Source organism: Mesoplodon densirostris, chromosome 8 (genome assembly GCF_025265405.1).
Source record: "Mesoplodon densirostris isolate mMesDen1 chromosome 8, mMesDen1 primary haplotype, whole genome shotgun sequence".
NCBI lineage: Eukaryota > Metazoa > Chordata > Mammalia > Artiodactyla > Ziphiidae > Mesoplodon > Mesoplodon densirostris.
Window position 1 is genome coordinate 88,178,081 of NC_082668.1, and position 22,711 is coordinate 88,200,791.

Here is a 22,711-nt window from a genome sequence, read left to right on the forward strand (position 1 = left end):
AAATAAATTAAAAAAAAAACACACTGTTAGTGAAAAGGTCTAGATCAAGTTTGATAACAATTTCAGCTGCCCCTGATTTCAACTGGTTTGTATGCACTTTATTTTCTGAGAGTTTTTTTTGCACAGGCTCCAGACGCGCAGGCTCAGCGGCCATGGCTCACGGGCCCAGCCACTCCGTGGCATGTGGGATCTTCCCAGACCAGGGCACGAACCCGTGTCCCCTGCATCGGCAGGCGGACTCTCAACCACTGCACCACCAGGGAAGCCCTGAGAGTTTTTTAAAAAATAAGTAGCCTTTACTCATAACCCCTAAAAAGGTTACTACACATTATCTATACTTTATTGTTTACTAATTTGAAGTCCAAAGAAGGTGGGAGTGGGGGAATTTCATACTTTGGAGCTAAACATAGTTTATGAAAGAAAAAAATCTAAATAGAGCAAAATTTAACACTTCTTTCAACAAATGGTCTCTAAACATCCATATTCAACCAATCCATTTTTAACCAAGAGGTAATTTTGCAAACTATCTTTTATAACTTTAAAACAGTCTCCCTCTAATAAAAACCAAAGAGGAAAACATCATAATCCACACTGAAATAAAAACCTATTCTTAAGAACCAGGCAGTCATTGACAAGGAACCATTAGAACCAAAGGGACACCCTACTTTCCCAGGCTGGCCCTGCCTTTCCCAAAAATCAAAATAGATGGTGCAAAGATGAAAAAACGATTTGTGTGGTACTTAAATGGTATGCACCATTCTAAGTACTTTGTAAACTTTTTGTAAACTTTGTCATTTAACCTTCATAACAACCCTACAAGATAGATGTCATTATTATGCATATTTTACAAATAAAGAAACTGAGACACAGAGCAATTCAGTAACTTGCCCAAGATCAAATAGCAAACATGTGCAAAGCAAGATCTGGATCTGACAGTTTTGGTCCAGCGTCTGTACTGTACTGACTACCAGTGCTCTATGTTCTCTTCAAACCAGAAAAAAAAAAAAAAAAAAAAAAATTCCACCAAAAAAATGAATGCAAAAATTTGATTATTTTCCAAAGTTGCTATCAACATTCTCTGGATGCATTAACTGGACTGGTGTGGAATCCACACCACACCATATGCTCATACAATACAATTGGAGAAGAGTAATCTACTTAGCAACAAACATTGCACATAAAAACAAAAGAAAATTTGCAACAATCAAAAGCAATGCAAGGAGGGAGGGGTGTGGAGGAGGGATGTATTGGGAGTTTGGGGTTAGCAGATGCAAACTATTATACAGAGAATGGAAAACAAGTTCTCACTGTATAGCACAGGGAACTATATGAAATATCCTGTGATAAACATAATGGAAAAGAATATGAAAAAGAATGTATATATATGTATAACTGAATCACTTTGCCGGACAGTAGAAATTAACACAACATTGTAAATCAACTACATTTCAATAAAATAATTTTTTTAAGAAAAAGCAATGCTGGAAAAAAAAAGAAAAAAAAAGCAATGCAGAGAAATCAAAAAAAGAGTTTCAATCTCTTCAAGAAAAATTACAATAGACATAGGGATAAACTTGTTTTTCAACGTTATAGAGCCCCAAGCTGGAGAAAAACAAGAGTAATCCTTTCTTCATAAATAGCCATAGCCCAAGCTTCCTGGTTTAAGTGTTGGACTAAGAATGTGTTAAGATAAGATACTGGAGTAACAGATAATGCCTAGAGGAGGGAAGAAGTTTGTTTTTCCAGAAGGGGCACAGGACGGAATTGAGAGCACCACTTCTGTATCCTTTACAAACTCTGGCACAGTGCTAGGCACATGTGGGACAGTAAACACGTATTCACCAGGTAATGAAGATTTCTCTTTGTAAAATTACATATCAGAGATTCATAAAACCATCAAGGCAAACAATGAGTCTTTTAATTGGAGTTTACTATCTTAAATCTATAGAAAGAAAAATGAAACCTGGTATAATTTGAAATAGGAGGAATATCTAAAAGTTTTAAAAAGAGAAAAATATTGAGTCATACTAATGTTTCATTCTTTTTTGAATCTTTTAAAATTTATTTATTTTATTTTATTTTATTTTATTTTATTTTATTTTTGGCTGTACTGGCTCTCCGCTGCACTCGGGGCTTTCTCTAGTTTCAGCGAGTGGGGGCTACTCCTGTTGCAGAGCACAGGCTCTAGGCATGCAGGCTTCAGTAGTTGTGGCACACGGGCTCTATGGCTCAGGCTCAGTAGTTGTGGTGCACAGGCTTAGCTGCTCCGCGGCATGTGGGATCCTGCATCGGCAGGCGGACTCTCAACCACTGCGCCACCAGGGAAGCCCTACTATTCTTTCTGTACAACATTTTAGCTGCCTGGTTTTCAGAACAGGTCACCAAATAGGTGGCCAGAATTATGCTTTTTTTTTTTTAATCCAGTTTACAAACAACTGAGTTGACTGCTTTTTCCAAATTATTGTTTCAGAGCCCTGATGTTTTGATAGAGGAAAACAATATTGATATTGAGAGGACATTTCAAGAAGTCAAAGACTTTGAGGGAAACCCACAAAGCCAGCTGATGTGTGATCATGTACACACATCACTTAAATGAAATTTTTTTTAAAAAAAGGACCAAAAGAATATGATGTCAGATTCAATAAAGCCACACATGAAAAAAAAACATACCCACTGTGTGCAAAACTTTGTTCAAGGTTTGTGGAAGAAACAAAGAATGATAAGATATGATCCTTTGTTTTAATAGAACTTACAAATTTATTGGGGACAAAAGGTATTTATGCATTATAAATTAAATAGCCATGTAACAACAATAGCTGCTATTTGTTGAGCACCTACTATGTGTTGGACAATATAAAAAGCTTTATACACATCCATTTTTTTTTTAGAGATTTAATTTTATTTATTTTTGTCTGTGTTGGGTCTTTGTTGCTGTGCATGGGCTCTCTCTAGTTGTGGAGAGCTGGGGCTACTCTTCATTGCGGTGCGCGGGCTTCTTATTGAGGTGGCTTCTCTTGTTGCGTACCACGGGCTCTAGGCAAATGGGCTTCAGTAGTTGTGGCACGCGGGCTCAGTAGTTGTGGCACACGGGCTCGAGAGCACAGGCTCAGTAGTTGTGGAGCACAGGCTTAGTTGCTCTGCAACATGTGGGATCTTCCCAGACCAGGGCTCGAACCCATGTCCCCTGCATTGACAGGTGGATTCTTAACCACTGCACCACCAGGGAAGTCCCTATACATATCCACTGGATCTTCTTAGAAATATGTGAAGTGAGATTTATATTTATTTAATAGAAGGGGAACTTGAATCTCAAGGGCATTAATCAAATTCCCACAGATGCAGAAAATGTCGAAGTCTGATTCAGACCCAGGGCCTGTGTGATTTCAGAGCCTGTGCTCTATTCCTCAACCCCCATCCCACAAAACAAATGACAGCTTTCAATCACCCAGAATTTATTAAGTGCCAGTAGTATTTTAAGTGTTTCCCATAGATTATCTCACTTATCCTCACAACAATCCTATGAGATGGTACTAATAGCCCCATTTCATAGATGAGAAAACTGAGGCTTGACCAAATCTCACAACTGGTAGGTGGAGAAGCAGGGATTCACACCTAGGTAGTATGACTCCAAAGTTGTGCCATATGACAGTAGATGATTTCGTTCCAAATAAGCAGCAGAGGTAATAAGAACCAATTGGTCTCAGGGAGAAAAAAATGAATACCACAAGATGATGCAATGAGAGAGGCTTCATGAAGGAGAGTAAGACTGCACTGGGCCTGTGTGAAAGAGCAGGACTTGGCGGGATGGGGGTGGGAGGGGAGGAGGCATGGGCCCAAACAACTTGAGGGAGGCCCAGCATGGGTGAGGGGGGAATAAGTAGGCCTCCATGGCCCAAGTGCAGGGAACCTCTTCTAAAGTGGGGGACAACCAAGCTGGGGAGATGGGGAAGAAAGGGCCTTGAATGCCAAGAACAGAGTGATATGATCAAATGGGTTGAGAGTGAGAAAGCTTAGAAATCTCTAGTGCCAGTAACTATATTAAGACTAAAAGTTGCTCTGGGTGGATGCAAATCTGAATGAGGATATAGACTTTGGCCATGAGAAGGGCTTGGGCTCCTCAGAACCCTGCCCAGAGCATGAGCTCAGTGAACAGGCCGGTGGGTGGTCCACCAAGAGGCTCTAGCAGGGATGGGGCTCACCCTGCAGCCCCTCCAGTTGCCCCAGGCCCGATCCAAAGCAGCTCCAATGCATGGCAAATGGCCAACCGTTTCCGCAGGTGCCACCCAAGGCCTCCTAGTGTCCTGTTCTCTCCAAGCTGAATGCATGTGTCTGAGCATCCAGCATGAGGAATTCAGCCAGACCTTGAGAGACAGAGGATCTCAAAGACTGCTGAAATATTTGCTTGATAATTTTTTGTGTGTGTGGTACGCGGGCCTCTCACTGTTGTGGCCTCCCCCGTTGCGGAGCACAGGCTCTGGATGTGCAGGCCCAGCGGCCACGGCTCACAGGCCCAGCCACTCCGTGGCATGTGGGATCTTCCCGGACTGGGGAACGAACCCGTGTCCCCTGCATCGGCAGGTGGACTCTCAACCACTGCACCACCAGGGAAGCCCTGCTTGATAATTTTTAAAGTGCCTTTTCAATGATCCAAAGCCGGCAGAATAATATGATGCACCATCAGAGAAGCCCCTCAATTCTGAGAAGTGGGAAGTTACATTTCCACCGTTCCTGAGCTATTCCTCACGCATTTTGTTTAAACACTGGCTACCTGCCTTTCTCCCCTTTCCCCATCTCTTCCACATCACTTCTTTTTCACTGAGCACCTCCTCGACCTACAACCAGATGGTTCATCAGCACTGAAGTGCACTATAAATAAAACCACGCTTCTCAGGGGTTCCTGACAGGATGTGATGGGCATGTAGGATGGGATAATTATTCAACTGCCGTGGGCAAAGCAGGATGTCTAGCGTCCCTGGCCCCTGACATGTGGAATGCCAGTACTGCCCATCCCCCGTCCCTGTGACATACATGTCCAAACACCCCTTGAGAGTGGTGGTACCACCCCCAGCTGAGCACAACTTAGAACCTCTAAGCAGCATGGACATTCAGAGCTCAAAATGTCTTAACCCACATGAAAGAGATCATCTACGAAACCCCCTGTAAATAAAAAAATTCTTCCTTCCTAAAGATAATAAAATTTCTTACGTGGCACTCGCACTCCCTCCCACCCATCAATAAGAGGTCCCGAGATTGGGCAATATCATGCCGCAGCTGTTAGTACTAGCACCTTGAAATGAACTCCTCTGGGAGTGTGGTAAAGCATCTCAGGTCCAGGGAGGCCTGCTTCACCCTGGAGTGCTCCACGGGGCATCCACAGGCTTACCCATTCAAGGGTGGGGGGAGTCACACCAAAAAAACAAGCCCCAAATCTGAAGTCCTCAAGCAGTTCTTCACTAATGGAAAAGGTCATTGCTATGAAAAACAGTCATAAACACACCTGCTCATGGTGCAACGTTTTCCCATCTGTGTAGTTATCAGAACAAAAGAAAAAACTTTTTTCGAATGTCCTCTCCCCACCCCTGCCACATACGCTCACAAAAAAATTAAGATATGGGGCTTCCCTGGTGGCGCAGTGGTTGAGAGTCCGCCTGCCGATGCAGGGGACACGGGTTCGTGCCCCCGTCTGGGAGGATCCCACATGCCACAGAGCGGCTGGGCCCGTGAGCCATGGCTGCTGAGCCTGCGCGTCCGGAGCCTGTGCTCCGCAACGGGAGAGGCCACAATGGTGAGAGGCCCGCGTACCGCAAAAAAAAAATAAAAAAATTAAAAGATATGAATTGACAATCATCTAAGTGCCTAAAACATTTGAAAGAATCTCTAAGTTTTGACCAAGAACACTCAGCAATGAAAACTTTCTGCCAGCCATTACCAAACACTGAAATTGTGTTTGTATTAGTCTTTTCTGTATTTCCTCATATAATCCATGCAGTGTTTTCTCTATCAGCTGAATCATTGAGGTTCATATAGATGGACTCCTCCTCCACATGGGAGAAAACTAAGTCCAAGACCTTTGTCCCCACTCCCCCGCCAAGGAACTAACTGGTTATCTGATGGCCAAAGAGCTATATTTATAGGATGCTGAAAAGAGCACTATCCAAACAGAAGAAAATTTAAGATAGTCCTCCTGCTCTGGTTAATAAGAACCCAATAAATCAAACTCCATGAGAAAAGAGTACAACACCCTTCAACACAATGTTTTAACATGACTTGTACAAAAACTATAAATCCCCCCATTTAAGAGCTGATTTCCAACCCCAACTGCCCAGAGTATTCCTATACAGCTTACTGATTAGCAAGATAAATTATTGGAAGATGGTTGAACAGAATCAAAAGCTAAAAAGGAAAATCACACACATGTGAGAAATAAGTGACTACACAGATCTCCAGATAGGCAGCTTTCCGCTTAAGGCTTATTACATAGGGTGTGATAGACCCACTCTCAATCCTAACACAGAGTTTATAAATAGCACCCAACCAGGGTTTTTCTGATTAATTAGTCCCAGGTGTTGAACCATAAGTCACATCAATACAGGTGTGTTAAAGCTGCAAGCATCACTGCTGTTTTGGTCACCTTAACAAGCAAATTAGATCACCAGGTTATCAAGTGAACAATGGCTTGATACCAGATGTTATGACAATAGCAGCAGAAGGAAAAGAAATTGACTCCCAACTGGTGGATCTGGGGATGATTCTCTATAGTCACAGGACAAATCATTTGTAACTACTAAACAGATCTTCTGGATTGAATCATACAAACACCTTTTTGTTCTGATCTTATTTTAGTTTTTCTTTAACTTTTATTATTGACTTTATTGAAGTATAGTTGATTGACAATATTATATTAGTTTCAGGTGTACAACACAGTGATTCAATATTTTTATAGATTATACTCCATTTAAAGTTATTACAAAATAATGGCTATATTTCCTTGTGCTGTACAATTTTTCCTTGTTTTCATTTAACAAACACTTTGCTGTATTCTTTATCCCTTACTCTATGTTATTTCATTCTTTTTTTTTAATTGATTTATTTCTGGCTGTGTTGGGTCTTCGTTGCTGTGTGCGGGCTTTCTCTAGTTGCGGCGAGTGGGGGCTACTCTTCGTTGTGGTGCGTGGGCTTCTCATTGTGGTGACTTCTCTTGTTACAGAGCACGGGCTCTAGGTGAGCGGGCTTCAGTAGCTGTGGCTCGCGGGCTCAGTAGCTGTGGCTCACAGGCTCTAGAGCGCAGGCTCAGTAGTTGTGGTGCACGGGCTTAGTTGCTCCGCGGCATGTGGGATCTTCCCGGGCCAGGGATCCAACCCATGTCCCCTGCATTGGCAGGCAGATTCTTAACCACTGCGCCACCTGGGAAGCCCTGTTATTTAGTTCTTGACCATTCACAATAGTTACACCAGTAGGCTCTCAAGACATGAAAAGGGAGAAGAGGCAGAAATAGAGGAAGAAAGAGAAAAGGGGAACGAGGAAGAGAGAGGGGGAGGAAAGGAGAGATATCAAGGTCAACAATCAGCATCCAAACACTAAATTTAATGAGACCTTGCATCTTGCACCCTAACCACAATTTGATACAAAATGGTAACTCATTCTTATCTAGCTATGGCCCAAATCCAGGCTGGAACAGTCTGTAATTGGTAAGTGGGTTTATGAGTCACAAATTTCAGCTAAATAAGCTCTCATTCTAAATGTGTATATTTTCAGAAAGTAGAGATCAGATATATTTTTATATACAATATATATAATTTCATATATATGTATGAAATTTACTCTGAAACAACAAATACTTACGCATCCATAAGCAAGTCTGATGACAACTCTGACCAGAAATGTTGATCATGGCAGGGCTTATGGTGGCTTATCACAGTGTTTACACACTGACTTTTATCAATTGGTTAGGAGACTAGTTGAGGTGAGCACACATGCATGACTCAACCTTGATGATTTAGTTATGGGCATGTATGGCTTCTACCACCAACAAATTTTCCTAAACTCTTAAGAAATACTGTGCAGCAACAATGTGAAAATATTTCCACCAATAAGTTTAAAAGCCTATTCCTGGGCAATAAGTACTGATAACTAATCATCTGGTAAACTGAAGCCAACATTTTTTGTATGTGTAATACATACACAACATATGTATTGTGTCATTAACTTTTTTAAAAAAACTGGTTTTGTTGTTTTACAGTGTTTTTGTATTTTTTTCCCTTCTAGTGATGTTCTATCTCAGAAAGGATTTTATAAGCAGAAGCTCAAAATTCTCCCACCATGACCTGATATATGAAAAATAAAGAACAGAAAAAGTAAATAAGATTAAGAGACCAAAAGAAGAGTGACAGTAAGGTGGCAAGAATTTATTATGACTCTACCAATAACAGAGCATTATTCTAAAGTGTGAGCTCCTAAAAGCAGGAATAAATACCTCTGTAATCCCAGTGCCTAGCACAGAACATCCTAGTACCCAGATGACCCTCAATAACTAAACGATATATGATGCATTGTAATATATGGGTGAAGTTGATTTCCAAAAGGTGATAAAGTCATGAGATCATGATGACTTGTGTACTTTTTTAATAGATCCTGCTGTTTAGAGCCACTGTTTCTTCCAATCTAATTACCAACTGAACAATTATCTTCCATACTGACCCTCATGAGAGTCCAGAAATACTCTTAAGAAGTCAACTCCAAATCCTTAGGAGCCTATTTATATGTCCAGGTCATTCTCTGCTATTTCAATAAAGGATGGGACTTCCCCTCCCCCCGTCCCACCCATATTATACAAAACATTTATATCCAGCATTACTCTGTAGTAGAGAGTACTCTATACGCTCCCCCACAAAAAATAGGAGGGAGAAAAAGAAAGCTACAGGAGAATATCTGATTCCACAAATCAAAATTTGTAATTTTTATTGTAAGCAATTTGCTAACATAAGCACGACTTTAGTTTCCCTATAGAGTCAAAGGTAAAGGTGATTTTGTTAACTTGGGAATCTATAAAATAGGATTTATTACATTTACAAAGATTTTCATGGTAAAATGACACGGAATTTCCTCTGTCTCCTCTACTATATTGATTTTAGCAATTGAGCAAAACGAACTTCAGGACACGCCTCACCAGCAGGTTATCTGTTAAACCAGGAGTTCTTTGGCCCTGGTTTGTTATGCCTGGGCTTAAACAATATTTACGGGTCTCCAAATGACTTCCAGGCTCTATAAATGTCATCACTTCATGTTATAATGTGAAACTCAATAGCTTGTTGACACAGAATCAACAATATTATATTGTCACCCACTGATACCCACGTGTAATGAAATGGTGTTTGGGTTTCTAACTATATATGGTGAATTTATAATTCCCCCAGTATTAAGAGCAGCTTAAATAAAATTACAAGTTTATCTGCAATGACTGTCAAAAGCAAGAAGAAAAAAAGTAGCGTATATTTCCTAAGATTTCACCTAATCTGTATTTTAAGTATCAATAAGTAGTGACAGTAAGAACTTATTGTCACAATAAATAGAAACTGTTAACCATGCATTAAAATAGAATCTTAGAATTCTAATGCTGGAAAAAAGTAATGGTTTCAGTAATAAACTATACTAGGAAGTACATACAATAAAATCTCTATTAACTGACACAAACAAACTAAAACCATTGTTTACTGGAATTCTGTCTGCATTACACTTTTTAAAAAAGTAATTACAAGAAAATAAACTGATATTAGGGATTTGGTCAAGAATAGAGTTTTCAGTGGCTGTCTTAAGTCTGGACATTGGGCATCTTGAATTATACAGTGCTGACTTAGACAATGAATGAATGAACTGATATTCAGAATATAGGTTCTTAGGTATTATACTAAAGACAATTTAAATGAACTCCAGTAAGACATTCAGATTTCTCAATAAGTGCTGAAATAAGAAGATAGTGATGCTACCAAACGTAAGGTAGATAGCTAGTGGGAAGCAGCCGCATAGCACAGGGAGATCAGCTCGGTGCTTTGTGACCGCCTAGAGGGGTGGGATAGGGAGGGTGGGAGGGAGACGCAAGAGGGAGGGGATATGGGAACATATGTATATGCATAATTGATTAAATTTGTTATAAAGCAAAAAATAAAAAATAAAAAAAATTTAAAAAACAAAATAAGAAGATAGTGATGGAGAAGATACTAGACTAAGAGCCAAGACACATGGGTAGCACTGACTACTGTCTCCATATCGTTCAAAAAGTTCCATGAGGGCAGGAACTGTTTGTTTTATTCAACATTAAATCTTCAGTCAGTAAGTATTGGTTGCTTAACTGACTTGGCTTGGTGAACTGGGACTTAAACTCTGATACACAGTTTCCTTACCGGCAAAGTCTCTGACCTGCAAAACCAGGTTCTGGTGAGGATTAAAGAGGTCCCTGTAAACCACTAGCATAAAGCCTGAAGTATAGCAGTCCCTCCGGGAAGGGTGGTTCCCTCCTGGGCACACTCACTTCTCATCCATCTCGAACATTCTAACAGCCTAGGAAGTAAAATATTTGGGGACCAATGCCTTCACCAGATAAGACCTGTTTGTTCCCTTAATAATTAATTGAGAGAAAACTCCCAAAGCCTGAGCCACCTTGCTTGTGGGAGGCTCAGCATTTAGAGCAAGGATGGATGGTGGTTGCCTGCCCATGAACCAAGTAGCCACTGGTCCAGTCTGAGGTCAAGGGCAAGACTGAAAAGATTTATCCTAGGACACACAGGTCAAGGTAGGGCCAACACCAAGCTTGCCACTCGTTTCCTATTTTCTTCTTTATGCATTTTCCTATTTTCCTACAACAAGCATTTTTATTCTTCGTCTATTTTAAATCACTCGATCTCAGGTGAGCCTCTGGAGTTTTTATGTGGAATACCATAAGTGTATAATTTCAACACACACACAAAATTTGATGATATGTGTTGTTTTTTTGTTGTTGTTGTTTTTTGCTGTACGTGGGCCTCTCACTGTCGTGGCTTCTCCCGCCGCGGCCTCTGCCGCCGCGGAGCACAGGCTCCGGATGCGCAGGCTCAGCGGCCATGGCTCACGGGCCCAGCCGCTCCGCGGCACGTGGGATCTTCCCGGACTGGGGCACGAACCCGCGTCCCCTGCATCGGCAGGCGGACTCTCAATGACTGCGCCACCAGGGAAGCCCCAAAATTTGATGATAAATATAGAGGCTTTCCCAGAGTGGACTTTAAATCATTATACTGCACGTTAAACTTGGACACGGTGACCTTTTGATGGTCATAAAAGTATTCCCATTGACCTCAGCGCTCGCCTCAACATATGGCACAGAACTGAGTACATAAAGAAATCCAGGATTTTAATCAACTGAAGCTAAGCTAAAAAGCTCTTCATTTAGAAAGCTCATAAATTCTCCAGGGCGTAGGCTCAAAAAAAAAGAAATTTCAAATTCTTCCTTAAAATGCTAAGATATTCATTATCCTAGTTTCTAAACGTTCTCTTACGTAATAGAAAAAAATGCTACAAATGCACACATTCTTTGACTAAAATCATTTGTGATTATGCCTTGCAATACATTCGAAGGAAAACTTTATCATCTTTAGTTATTACCTTCTCTTTGGTTGAATAAGAATGGATTTACGTGAACCTAGACATCCAACCCTTCCAAAAGGAGGAATAAAATATCCCATCATTGCCATGACCCCAGCAACACGCTTCCCTGGTAATGAAACAGAGAGATCTCACCACCCTCCTAAACAGTCCCCACCTCACAGAGCAAACGCTCCAAACTCGATTCAATCCAACAGCGTGTGTTGAGGCTCTGGCAGACCATTTATCTATGTGCTCTCAAGGAGACAGAATAACAACTGTCAGGTGACTACGGTAAAGACAGCAAACACACAACAGCTTTGGCTGTCCTCGTGCAAGCCCGCACAGCCAGCCCACCTCCTGCCAGAAACTAAGTGAAGCCAGTTCTTCCCTGAGAAGGGCTGTGGTCACTCTGTTTACTAAGAGCACTCAACAGTTCACTAAGCTTGGTCGGTAAAGTTACAAAGAGGTAAAAACAGCTTAAATCTAAAAGGCTCCTCTGATAGTCCAGGAATGAGGCGATTAGGGCCTTATCTAGTTAAAGCGTCCTACCTCTGCTTCATTTCCCCCACCCTTGTCTAAAAATCCTTTCCCCTCTCTCCCTTAGACCCCCATAACGTGGCCAGAGTTTTCATGGCTCTCGACCCTGAGCCCCAAAATCTGCACCCAAATGAACTTATTCACGGCAAAGTTTGAGTTTTAAAGCCTTTATGGATACTGGTACTTTCAGCAGAAAATAGGAGGCCCTCAAAGAAGTGAATTTTCTAATTGTGGCATTTTAGGCATTTCTAATGCCCAAATACCTTCCTCGCCAGATTGATGGCACAGATTTTAGGGGGATAGAGGATCTTATCAGGGCTTCTAATGTGGTACGTGATCAACTGTCTTTGCTGATACCAGAAACCTCATCAGCAGTGAAACAGCATTTTTCCATAAAAGCACAGGCCATTGAAAATACAGTCCAAGGGTTTCCCAGGAGAACTGGTGACATCTCAAATCAGTGTAATGTGTCTTAGATTAATCCGGGCTGAAGAAAAAGGCCCTAAGGAAATATTGCAAAAGGAATGACTCCAAAGGCCTAGAGAATCAAGTAACAAATGAACATGATTTATTGAAACACTGTAGTATTGGTTCTTTTGTAAACTGAAACCCCTTATCTACGTAACTCAAAGAACTCCTTCCATGGGAAATACAAGATTCACCAACTCCACCCAATGTGTATGTGTGTATCTGTGTATATATGCATGTACACAGATACACACACACACACACACACACACACACAACCACGGAAGCCCAACATTTCAAAGCTTGCTGACTAAGGAATGGACTTGATATGCTTTCCTGGATGTGTACTTTCCATTACACCTGTAGGAATGCATCTCAAGTATAGGAGTCTATATTTCCCTTCTTTCATTCAGCCCAGCATGTCTAAAGCTTTTCTACAGAAGTTTAAGAGACGAAGTCTGAATAACCAGATGGTTGTATGCTTGATATACTACTCTAAGATTGGGGGGTGAGGAAAGGGAGGGAAGAGGAAAGACTGCTTAGAAACCCAAGTAACTTTCCAGAGAGAAGCCCCTGAAGTCTACACCTGGGTTCAAACTCCAGCTCCACCTCTTCCTGACACTATGGTGAGTGAGCATGTTATTTAATTTCCTTGCCTCTGTTTCCTCATCTAAAAATGAGGATAATAAGAGCTCCTACTCATAATGTTAAAATGGAAATAGTGTAAGAAGTATGGGCCTGGGGCTTCCCTGGTGGCACAGTGGTTGAGAGTCTGCCTGCCGATGCAGGGGACACGGGTTCGTGCCCCGGTCCGGGAAGATCCCACATGCCGCGGAGCGGCTGGGCCCGTGAGCCATGGCCGCTGAGCCTGCTGAGCCTCCGCAACGGGAGAGGCCACAACAGTGAGAGGCCCACGTACAGCAAAAAAATAAATTAATTAAAAAAAAAAAAAAAAAGAAGTATGGGCCTGACACATAAGGACATGGTCAACGAACGTTAGCTATTTTTAGGCAGGTGTTTTCTGATCCTTTAAACTCTATATATGGTCCCCCTTTGAATTTTTCAGGGTTTTGTTTGTTTGTTTAATATATATTTGCTTATATTCTAGCACTTCTGTATTCATAACCTGCAACCCAGTTTGAAGATCTTTTTAAATTACCCTAATTAGAATTATAGCTCATTGCCCCCAAAAAGCTGATTTAATACAGAAATTTCATATTATCTTATTACTAAATTATCGCTTCTATTTTAAATTATACTCTCTCCTTAACTATTTCTTATATCTGAGGTTCACAAAAGAAAAACATCTATATTCAAAATAAAACTGAGGGCCTCCCTGGTGGCGCAAGTGGTTGAGAGTCCGCCTGCCGATGCAGGGGATACGGGTTCGTGCCCCGGTCTGGGAGGATCCCATATGCCGCGGAGCGGCTGGGCCCGTGAGCCATGGCCGCTGAGCCTGCGCGTCTGGAGCCTGCGCGTCCGGAGCCTGTGCTCCGCAACGGGGGAGGCCACAACAGTGAGAGGCCCGCATACCGCAAAAAAAAAAAAAAAAAAAAAAAAAAAATAAAACTGAAATAGAAAAATCGAACTTAATTCACAAAGATAGGCAAGTTTTCAGGTACACATCTATGCAGTTTCAAAAATAAATCACTATTTAATGAGATAAATTAACTCTGCTAGTTTATTTCTCTGGTTGATAATGCCTCTGTTTTTAAGATATTTCAGCAACTACATTTCAGATGTTTAAAATGTTTCATAATAATTTAAAAGAATTCATGTTTAACTAAATAACATTAACCAGTTGCCTAAGCACAGACATCTTAGTCCAAAGTTGATAGTGACAATATTTATTGAATTACTGAGTTAGACAATATGGAATTATTAAGCCCTGATATTAGTATCTACAACCTAAGAATTCTCCTCACTTCAGCCTGAGTGTGGAAACTGTTTCTGACTCTCGATGACATTTTGAAAATGACCAAGCATAAAGGAAACAGAGCCCACACCTCACAGAAGGAAAAGTCCTGAGCTTTTCAAAATATAAACTACAAATGCAGTAGCACCACTACAGCAACCACTGAGAAAAGGGGATTCTGATAACAAAGAAACTATAGAACAAACAATATTTCTAACCTCAAAATCAGACTCACAGATGCATGTATGTAGTATACATCTCTATAAGGTCAAAGGTTAAAAGAGACATTAAAGTCAAATTCCAGCCTTCTTTTTTGGTGCATGCTATGTGCCTACAATTCCCTTCTTATCCTTTAGAATCATTAAAAATAGGCCTTATCCTTCTTCCATGTGATGGTCCTTTGAATATTTGAAGAGAGAGCTAGCCACTGTTCCCCTGATTCTTCTCTTCTCCAAAAGAAACATCCCCAGTTTTTCTATCATTCCTCCCGTAACATGGTTTCTGGTTCTCTCATCATCCTTTTTTCTGTCCTCCAAATTCAGTTCAAATGTCTTTACAAAAATGTGGTCCTCAAAGTGTAACAAATGCCCACTGTCACCTGACCATCTATGGCCAGGACCACAATAGCCTACCACAATATTCATTCCCCTTCCTCTTCAGACACAGAATCCCAGTTTTATTCAGGTGAAGTGTGTGCAGCCAAAAGGCTATATTTCCCAGACTTCAGCTAAGTAGGGTCACCCGAGTAAGTCTTGATCAATGAGATGAAATGCAAGCAATAGGGTTATGTAGGACTTCTGGGAAGTCTCCTTTAAAGAGGGAGGGCATGCCCTTCTTTTTCCTCCTCCACACCTAGCATGGAGCAGAAGTAGCTATGGCTACAGAAACTATTTTGGACGAGGTGACCTTAGGGATGGAAGCCACCAGCAGAGGACGGTGGAGCAAGAAGATAGGTACCTAGGTCCCTGATGATACCATGGAAGTACCAAGCCAGCCTCCTATTGCTGGTTACGTTAGGGAGAAACAAAGCCAAACAAAATCCTCTCTGCAACAGCGATCCACAGTAGAGCATGCCTATCACCTCCCCTGGGGGACGGAGTTGCTTTACTACAACTCGTGGAGTTCTTAAAAGAACTTTCCACTAAACAAAGATTTCTTGAGCTCCTGCTTACACGTGGCTCTGTGCCAGATACAGGATACCAGAGGAAGTAGGCATAACTCTTAGCATCAGTGGTCCTATTCTAGAGGAAGAGATAAAATACATACATAAATAATTGTAATTCATGGTGTGATGATAAGTGCTGTGAGAGAGGCTCAGATAACATTCAGTGGAGATCAAGAAAGGCCCTGTGGAGGAAGGTGCTTTTAAGCTACGATATGGGGGCCTGAGAGGAGGGTGTGCCTGGCAGAAGGAACAAACTGGAACTGGCAGGAAAGTGTAGGGCATGACCAAGAAAGAGCCACATTCTTCATCCTATGTCACGGACACATGCCTTCAAATTACCAAGACTGTGCTTGAAACAGGTTTCCTTTTATGTGAAGTAAAAAATAAATTTGTAAGATCCTGGCACCCTCTAAAGCCACGGAGTGCCTCCATGGAGTCAGTTCAATTCACCAGGCATTTATGGAGCACCAACTGTTTTGCTGTCAAATGAGAGTTTCTCCCAATCCATAAAGCCACCCTAATTTTTTTTAAATGTCATCAAATATTTTCCATATTTTAAAAAATACTGGAAGGTGATGCTTTGCCAATATTCTCTGGAACTGGAAGAGATGTTTCCTGGAGGTGGATCCTGAGATTTGATAAACTACAAGTGCACAAAGAAAATGTTTTTCTCCTTTTCCACTTATACTTGCACATTAAAGTTAAATATGCAAGATTCAGAGATAGTTCTCCACTCTGGCTCAGTTTGCACATTTGTAAAATGGGGACTAAATGCTATAATTCTGGTGACTATATCCCAGACACATAGTAAGTTTCAACAAATGTCAGCCCTTATTACCAGTATTATTCCTTCCTGCCTCTTTGTCCACTCCTTATCAACCAATATGGGCCCTTGGTTGACAGAAGAAATATTGGCATTTGGGACTGGACGATTCCTTGTAGTGTAGTCCTATGTGTTGCAGCTGGTTTAACATCCTTGTCTGCCCTCTAAATGCTAGCAGTGACAACCAGGGACTGTGACAACCCCAAAAATGCCCCTACACATTTCCAGATACTCTGCAAGGAAGCTGTACCAACTAGGAATCAATGATCAAAACCAAGGAAAACATCACTTGCCATACCCAATATGCTAGAACTTTTTCAGATAAGGGGATTCAAGATAATACCATCAAGTATTTATGAATGTACATTGAAAAGACATGTCTAATATTCCCATAAATAACACATATGAACTTATAAAACAAATAATGGTAATTATCAAAAACAGCAACAAATAAAAAGCTTTTTCTGTATTCCACGATGACTCTTTCTCCTCCTGGTCCCCTTGAGGTCCACAAGTTTAGTTCGACCCTTATCATCTGTCTCTCAGATAATTACAGTAATTCTCTAATTTAACTGGTTGATCTGCTTTTCCTCATGGAAAAAGCATTACCTTTATAAAATCTAAGTCTAATCATTGTGCTTCCCAGCTTACATTTTTTTCAAAGGCACCAAACTGCTTAGCTTGACACACAAAGTCCTCTAGTCTCACCAGAGTCGACCCTCCCAGCTCCATCTCCTGCCAACACACCCTCCCTCAAGACTCTGTTCAATAAATAAAATAAAATTCAAAAAATAAAAAAATAAAGTAGTGGACTGGTTAGCTTAGCATACGTATACATTTGATATAGGGAGTCAATTTCTGAACTACATCTAAATCCACACTGGGAAATGAAAATATTTCTTCAATTAGGATGGCTGCTATTTTGATTAGAATTTAAAAAAAAAAAAAAGACTGTTCAAATAGCAAATCAGGGCAGTCTTCCTTAGCTCTTGGCCCCCTGAGGTCCATTTGACTTCACTCCCTTTCCTGTGCTCCCAAACCTCTATGACCACACCTCTCACCTTGTAGCACAACTGTTTGTGTACATGTCTTATTCATCTTTGTGTCTTCAGTTCTGGACCCAGTAGGCTCTCAGTAAATGTGGAATAAATACATCAATGTATTCACTGTAATTATGAACCAAATCTGGATTGACTGATAGCTTTTCACCTCTTAAACTTCTCACTGACCCTTGTCTGTTTTTACGGAATAATAAGGAACTGTTATAACATTGATTATGATTTTTACATGGTCTGATTAAAACTAGTCACAAAGCCAAGTGTTCATCTTTTAACGTACTCTTCCCTCTGAAAAGCTTTCTCCTTGACCAGAGGGCACACCTGAGCTCTACTTAGACCCATGCTTCTATCATTCTTGTTCTCAGAGTTACAGAGACATCACCAGTAAACTCTGCAGAGGACCAGGTTTACAGGAAGTAGGTACAGGACACACGAAATGGAAACACTGAGTCCACTGAGAAGTTTGAAATACTATGTAACATGACATTTTGGGTCTGTGCTTTCAAGCCCTAAAGGTGAAAGTCCAAATAAATGTTCTTGGGGGTAGAAAGGCAAGATACAATGCCTGTCTTCTAATGCTTCCTTGTTTGACAGTTCCCCCTCCTAAAAAAAAAAAAACACTGTATTTTTTCCTCAACAATTTCTATGGATAGAGAATGTGACAAGTGGTTCCTTTATTTCAAAAGACACAGCATGGTGGCTGCTCTGCTGCATTGACCTAACCAAGAGCTGGTCAACTATGAATGATTTAGCACCAGGTTCCCTGTGGGGTTAAATGTTTACTGAATGCTCACCAAGTGCCAGGACCTTGCATGCTCACAAGGTCCTTTAAATATTCCCAGGAACCTGTGGAGTAGAAATTACTAAGTAGTCCAGGAGACTGAAGCCCAGAGAGGTCAAATAGCCCAGAGAGGCACATCTGGAACGTGACAGAGCTAAATCTCCAAACTCCAACACCAGGCAGCACCCCAGCACCAGAAAGGTTTGGCCACAGGTGAACTACATCCAGGGAAGACCCTTGAGATTGAGGACCCTTGGGTAGGTGGAGAAGGGGGCAGGGGGTGTGGCCAGAGAGCTTCCATAATAGTAGGAAGAGCCCAAAACTTTGCTTAGCAGTCAGAGATGTAAATTTACGTCACTGACTTCAGCTCATTCCCACAACTGAGGCTGCCTTCTATACCTTCAAGGAAACTGTAGGAATTTTCTCTTTATAAAATGTGAGTGATCTTAGCATTGAATTCTTGCAAATACGTAAATATATTCTAACTCCTCAAAAGTTATTCAAGATGCCAAGTACTCCTTCTAGAAGGAATCCTAAATAACCTTATATCATCTGTCTCACAATGCAAATGCCCTGAGTGTTCAATGCCTTTCAGAAAATGCAACGGCATATTTGAGGGCATGGGGGACAGGTTGGTAATGTTCCAGCTCACATGTTTCATTGGAGACCAAGACATAATCATGTAAGCAGGGAAGAGAATTTTCAATTATAAAGATTCTAAAAAGTAAGAACATTCTAGTTGTATACTTGCATGGCATTTTAAACCTGCAATCAAGCTTTACTGACTAATGCAATCACTATATCCCCACATTCTGACAAATTCCTTCTAAACAGAACACCTAATTATCCATTAAAATTTATTTCTAGCTCAAAGCCAAATTCTGTTTCATGTTATAACATCCCTCATTCACTTTTCACTTAGAAAAAAGAAAGAAAACATTAAAAACTTCATAGTAAAAAGTTTATCCTAGAGTGAGTTCATCATTACTTGCTACCTCCATTCTCCCTTAATGTTGCTATGTACATACTTCTTAAGTTTCATTCCCCTAAATCTTTTAAAATGTGCTGAGATGAAGGAGCAAAAGTGTCCTTTAGCCTGACTTTCCCTTAAAACCACATATTAAAAGGTACTCTGGTGTGTTCCTCTCGAACTATAACCAGCTCGTTCTCATTTGTCAGGTTGGCAGGAAGGGAATGAAATGGGGAGAAAAATCTCTAATTTGTCATCAATAAAATAAATCAGGAAATAAAGCCTTTAATCTTAAGAATATAATTTACTGATTTAGTCATTTATTTACAAAATTGATGGAAATTGTTAACAAGGAGTTAATTAATTTAAGTCACCTGATTACCACAGTTAATTAACCACACTGACTTAATCTTCTTTGAAAACATCAACTAATCATTTCCCAGGTGTCAAGGGGTAAATCGTTAAATAAAAAATAAACCTCTGTCCTCCTCTTCAAGGGAGATTTCTTGAGTGTGTTTTCTTTGCAGATTCCAATCTAGCAACAAGCCAAGTTTAGGCAATTTTTTTCCTGTATGGCTATACTGAAAGAGCTTCCATCTTTCCAGTTTTTTCCTCCATACAATAAGGGGAAACCAGCCTTGCAAACTTACCATTCACCCATGTCATTTTGAATTACTTCAGAAATGAGCTAGAAACACTTCCTGAATTAAAATGAACAAATGAAAGGCAGAAATTGAGGCTTTCATGTGGGAAAGTGAGTTTTCAGAAAAAGAACTTAGAAACTTTATTTGGAGGGTGTGACTACAAAGGAATAGCATAAGGGAATCGAGGGAGTGGGGGGTTATTGAACTGTTTTAATCCCAATTGCGGTGCTGGTTACACGAATATATACATGTATGAAAATTTATAGAACTATACACACACCATTTTAGTCTACGTTAATTTTTTAAATAATAAAATAAAGCACTTCATTAAGGCTAATATTCAAGCCCACCCGTATGAAAATGGTAAAATCTTATTCCCTTTTATACAGATAGAAAAATTAAGGCCAATTACTTGCCCCCCACCTCGAAAAATTGGAGGAAGTGGGGAGACTAAGGAAACCAACCCTGTTAGAGAAAATCAGACAGAATCCATCCTATGTGTCTCGTGTCAGCCCAGTTCTCAATTAATAGATCCACTGCTTCTTGGCAAGAAAATAGAACCAGTTGTCTTTGATCTACCAATGCAACCCCAGTGCAAGAAGGCCCTGAAGGGAACCAAAGCCCCAGGTCACAGTGACAAACCACACTTGGACCTCCTAGAGAAAAAGAGGGCTAAAGGGCCTCAATCAAATACCGTTCCTCTTCCCTTCACTTTCTCATTCCTTCAATCAAAGCAAAATGCTTGAAAAATAAATCTGGATTACAGTGGGATTTTGTTGCACATATTCACAATCAGCAACAACTATTAAAGACCTCTTTGATTTCCCTTAGAGGGAAGTGAAAGTGTTCAGTTACACTATGCATCCTTCTTAGCCCAAGTCCCATGTTCTCTCCTGTCTGCCCTGCTGGGTTTAATTATTTACAGCAAGAAGCATCTAATTTTTGCTGTCTCTGAGTTAGTACATTCAATTTTTAAACCGTGCATTTTGTTTTTCACTAGAATCTTAGCTTCCAGTGATTACTTAGCAAATTCTTTCAACACCCCGCTGCACCAAATATTAGGGAAGAAGTAAATTTTTATGCCAGAAGTGAACTGGAAAAATAATTCAGAGTGGTGGTACATAAAAATTAACCATTTAGCAATGGATTTGGGGAATGTGTGGATTTCACTTTATTCATTTGCAAACTGTTTTTTTTATTGCATACTAACTAAGGAAGAACACTGGATTTCCTATCAATAGTCATCATTATGGTCTAGAAAAATTATAACTTCCATTTACACTAAATCCAAAAGCTTCCTCTCAACCTTACCTGATGCCGATGAATCCCGAAGGAATCATTGATAGAGTGCTGCAACTTTGTTGCTTTTAGGATCAACCTTTCCTTTTGTTCTAACAATCGTATTTCAGCTAAGCTAATTAGAGGAAGGAGAGCCTTACTGGAAAGTAAGAAGTGCTATCTTTGACATCCTTTTGACAGATTCACAGCAGAAACTCCCCATAATATTATCCTAAGGAAAAAGCACAAGCAATAATATCTTTTTTCCCCAGAAAAGCTGATTTAGGCAAAATAATTAGGAGATGAGGTTGGCTCCCTTTCAAGACTCGCCTTCTGGTGCCTTCTTCCCTTCTTTCGCGCCACCACCGCATCAAACCATCAGCTTTGCGTCTCGTTCTTTCTGACCCTCACGCTGACAAATGTTTACTGTGTGTTATTATCTCAACGAACTACTTTACCAGACAGGGGTAAGCATTTCTCACTTTAACCAGAGTTTCGGGGGGAAGAGTGTCTTACGCTAAAGAACTGGCTCTAACGGTGACGGAGCAGACATCTTTGGCCAGGGTGAGAGATGCTTTGGAGCCAAGAGATGTTCCAGCACTTCTAGCCCTTCCCGCACCTTCCAGCCCACAGGCAAACGCCTTCCCCATCTCTACACGATTAAACTTCTCAGCTGTAAAGAGTCTCAGTTCTCACTTGGTTGTTCATTACTTTCTTCTAGGACTTTGAGTAAGAGAACTTGGTAGGAATTTTTCCATCAGTATTAAGCAACGGCAGACTTTAAAAATCTGTACATCACTGCCATCCCTAAGAGGAAGTTAAAATAGAACTCTCTGATTGGGGAAGGGTCTTCTGAATTAAAAGATGTGTAATTATAGAGAAGAGGACGTTCCTAGATAAAGGAATGGTAGTATAGGAGAAAGTCAGCAAGCAGGAATCAGCCAGTACCAAAAGAGTAAAGAGGGAAGACTAGGTTAAAATGGAAATGTACTCTTCAAGAGTAAGCTGTTTGGGGTAGGCCCATGTGGCAGGAATCTCTCTATCCTCTGTTGTACCCGGTTACACATGCCAAAGCATGATATGGTCTCCATCGACACGTAATGAATGAACGAGTGAATGACTGCCAAAAGTAGCACAAAAATGTCCAAGAGTTGAGTTGCAAAGGTACCAGCTTCTGAAATGAGGTCCCCTGATCATAATATGAGCCATTAAATGAGGGTTTGTGTGATTGATACAGAGGCACTATCTTGCACTTGCTCCTACTTACCCACAGTGATAACACATAAGATTAAGGACTCTGGGTTCAAATCTTGATTCCACCACTTAATAACTAGATGGCTGTGGGCAAATGACCTCACCTGTCTTTGCCTTGCTTCTTTATCCATAAAGTTCAAACTGTTAATAAAGAAGTGGGTAAAGTTACGCCTGTAAAACACTTAGGACTGTATCAGGCACATAG

General features: G+C 40.7%; 1 protein-coding gene across 1 annotated transcript in view; it reads right to left on the bottom strand.

The window, feature by feature from the left end:
- Nucleotides 1-21,902, bottom strand: part of LRP2 (LDL receptor related protein 2) — a 185,814-nt gene extending 163,912 nt beyond the window's left edge. The window contains exons 1-3 of the mRNA XM_060105959.1: nucleotides 21,769-21,902; nucleotides 21,286-21,388; nucleotides 2,164-2,188 (exon numbers count right to left, since the gene is read on the bottom strand). Coding sequence (XP_059961942.1) covers nucleotides 2,164-2,188; nucleotides 21,286-21,388; nucleotides 21,769-21,902 — 262 coding nt within the window. The remainder of the gene's footprint in view (nucleotides 1-2,163; nucleotides 2,189-21,285; nucleotides 21,389-21,768) is intronic.
- Between the last annotated feature and the right edge of the window lie 809 nt (nucleotides 21,903-22,711).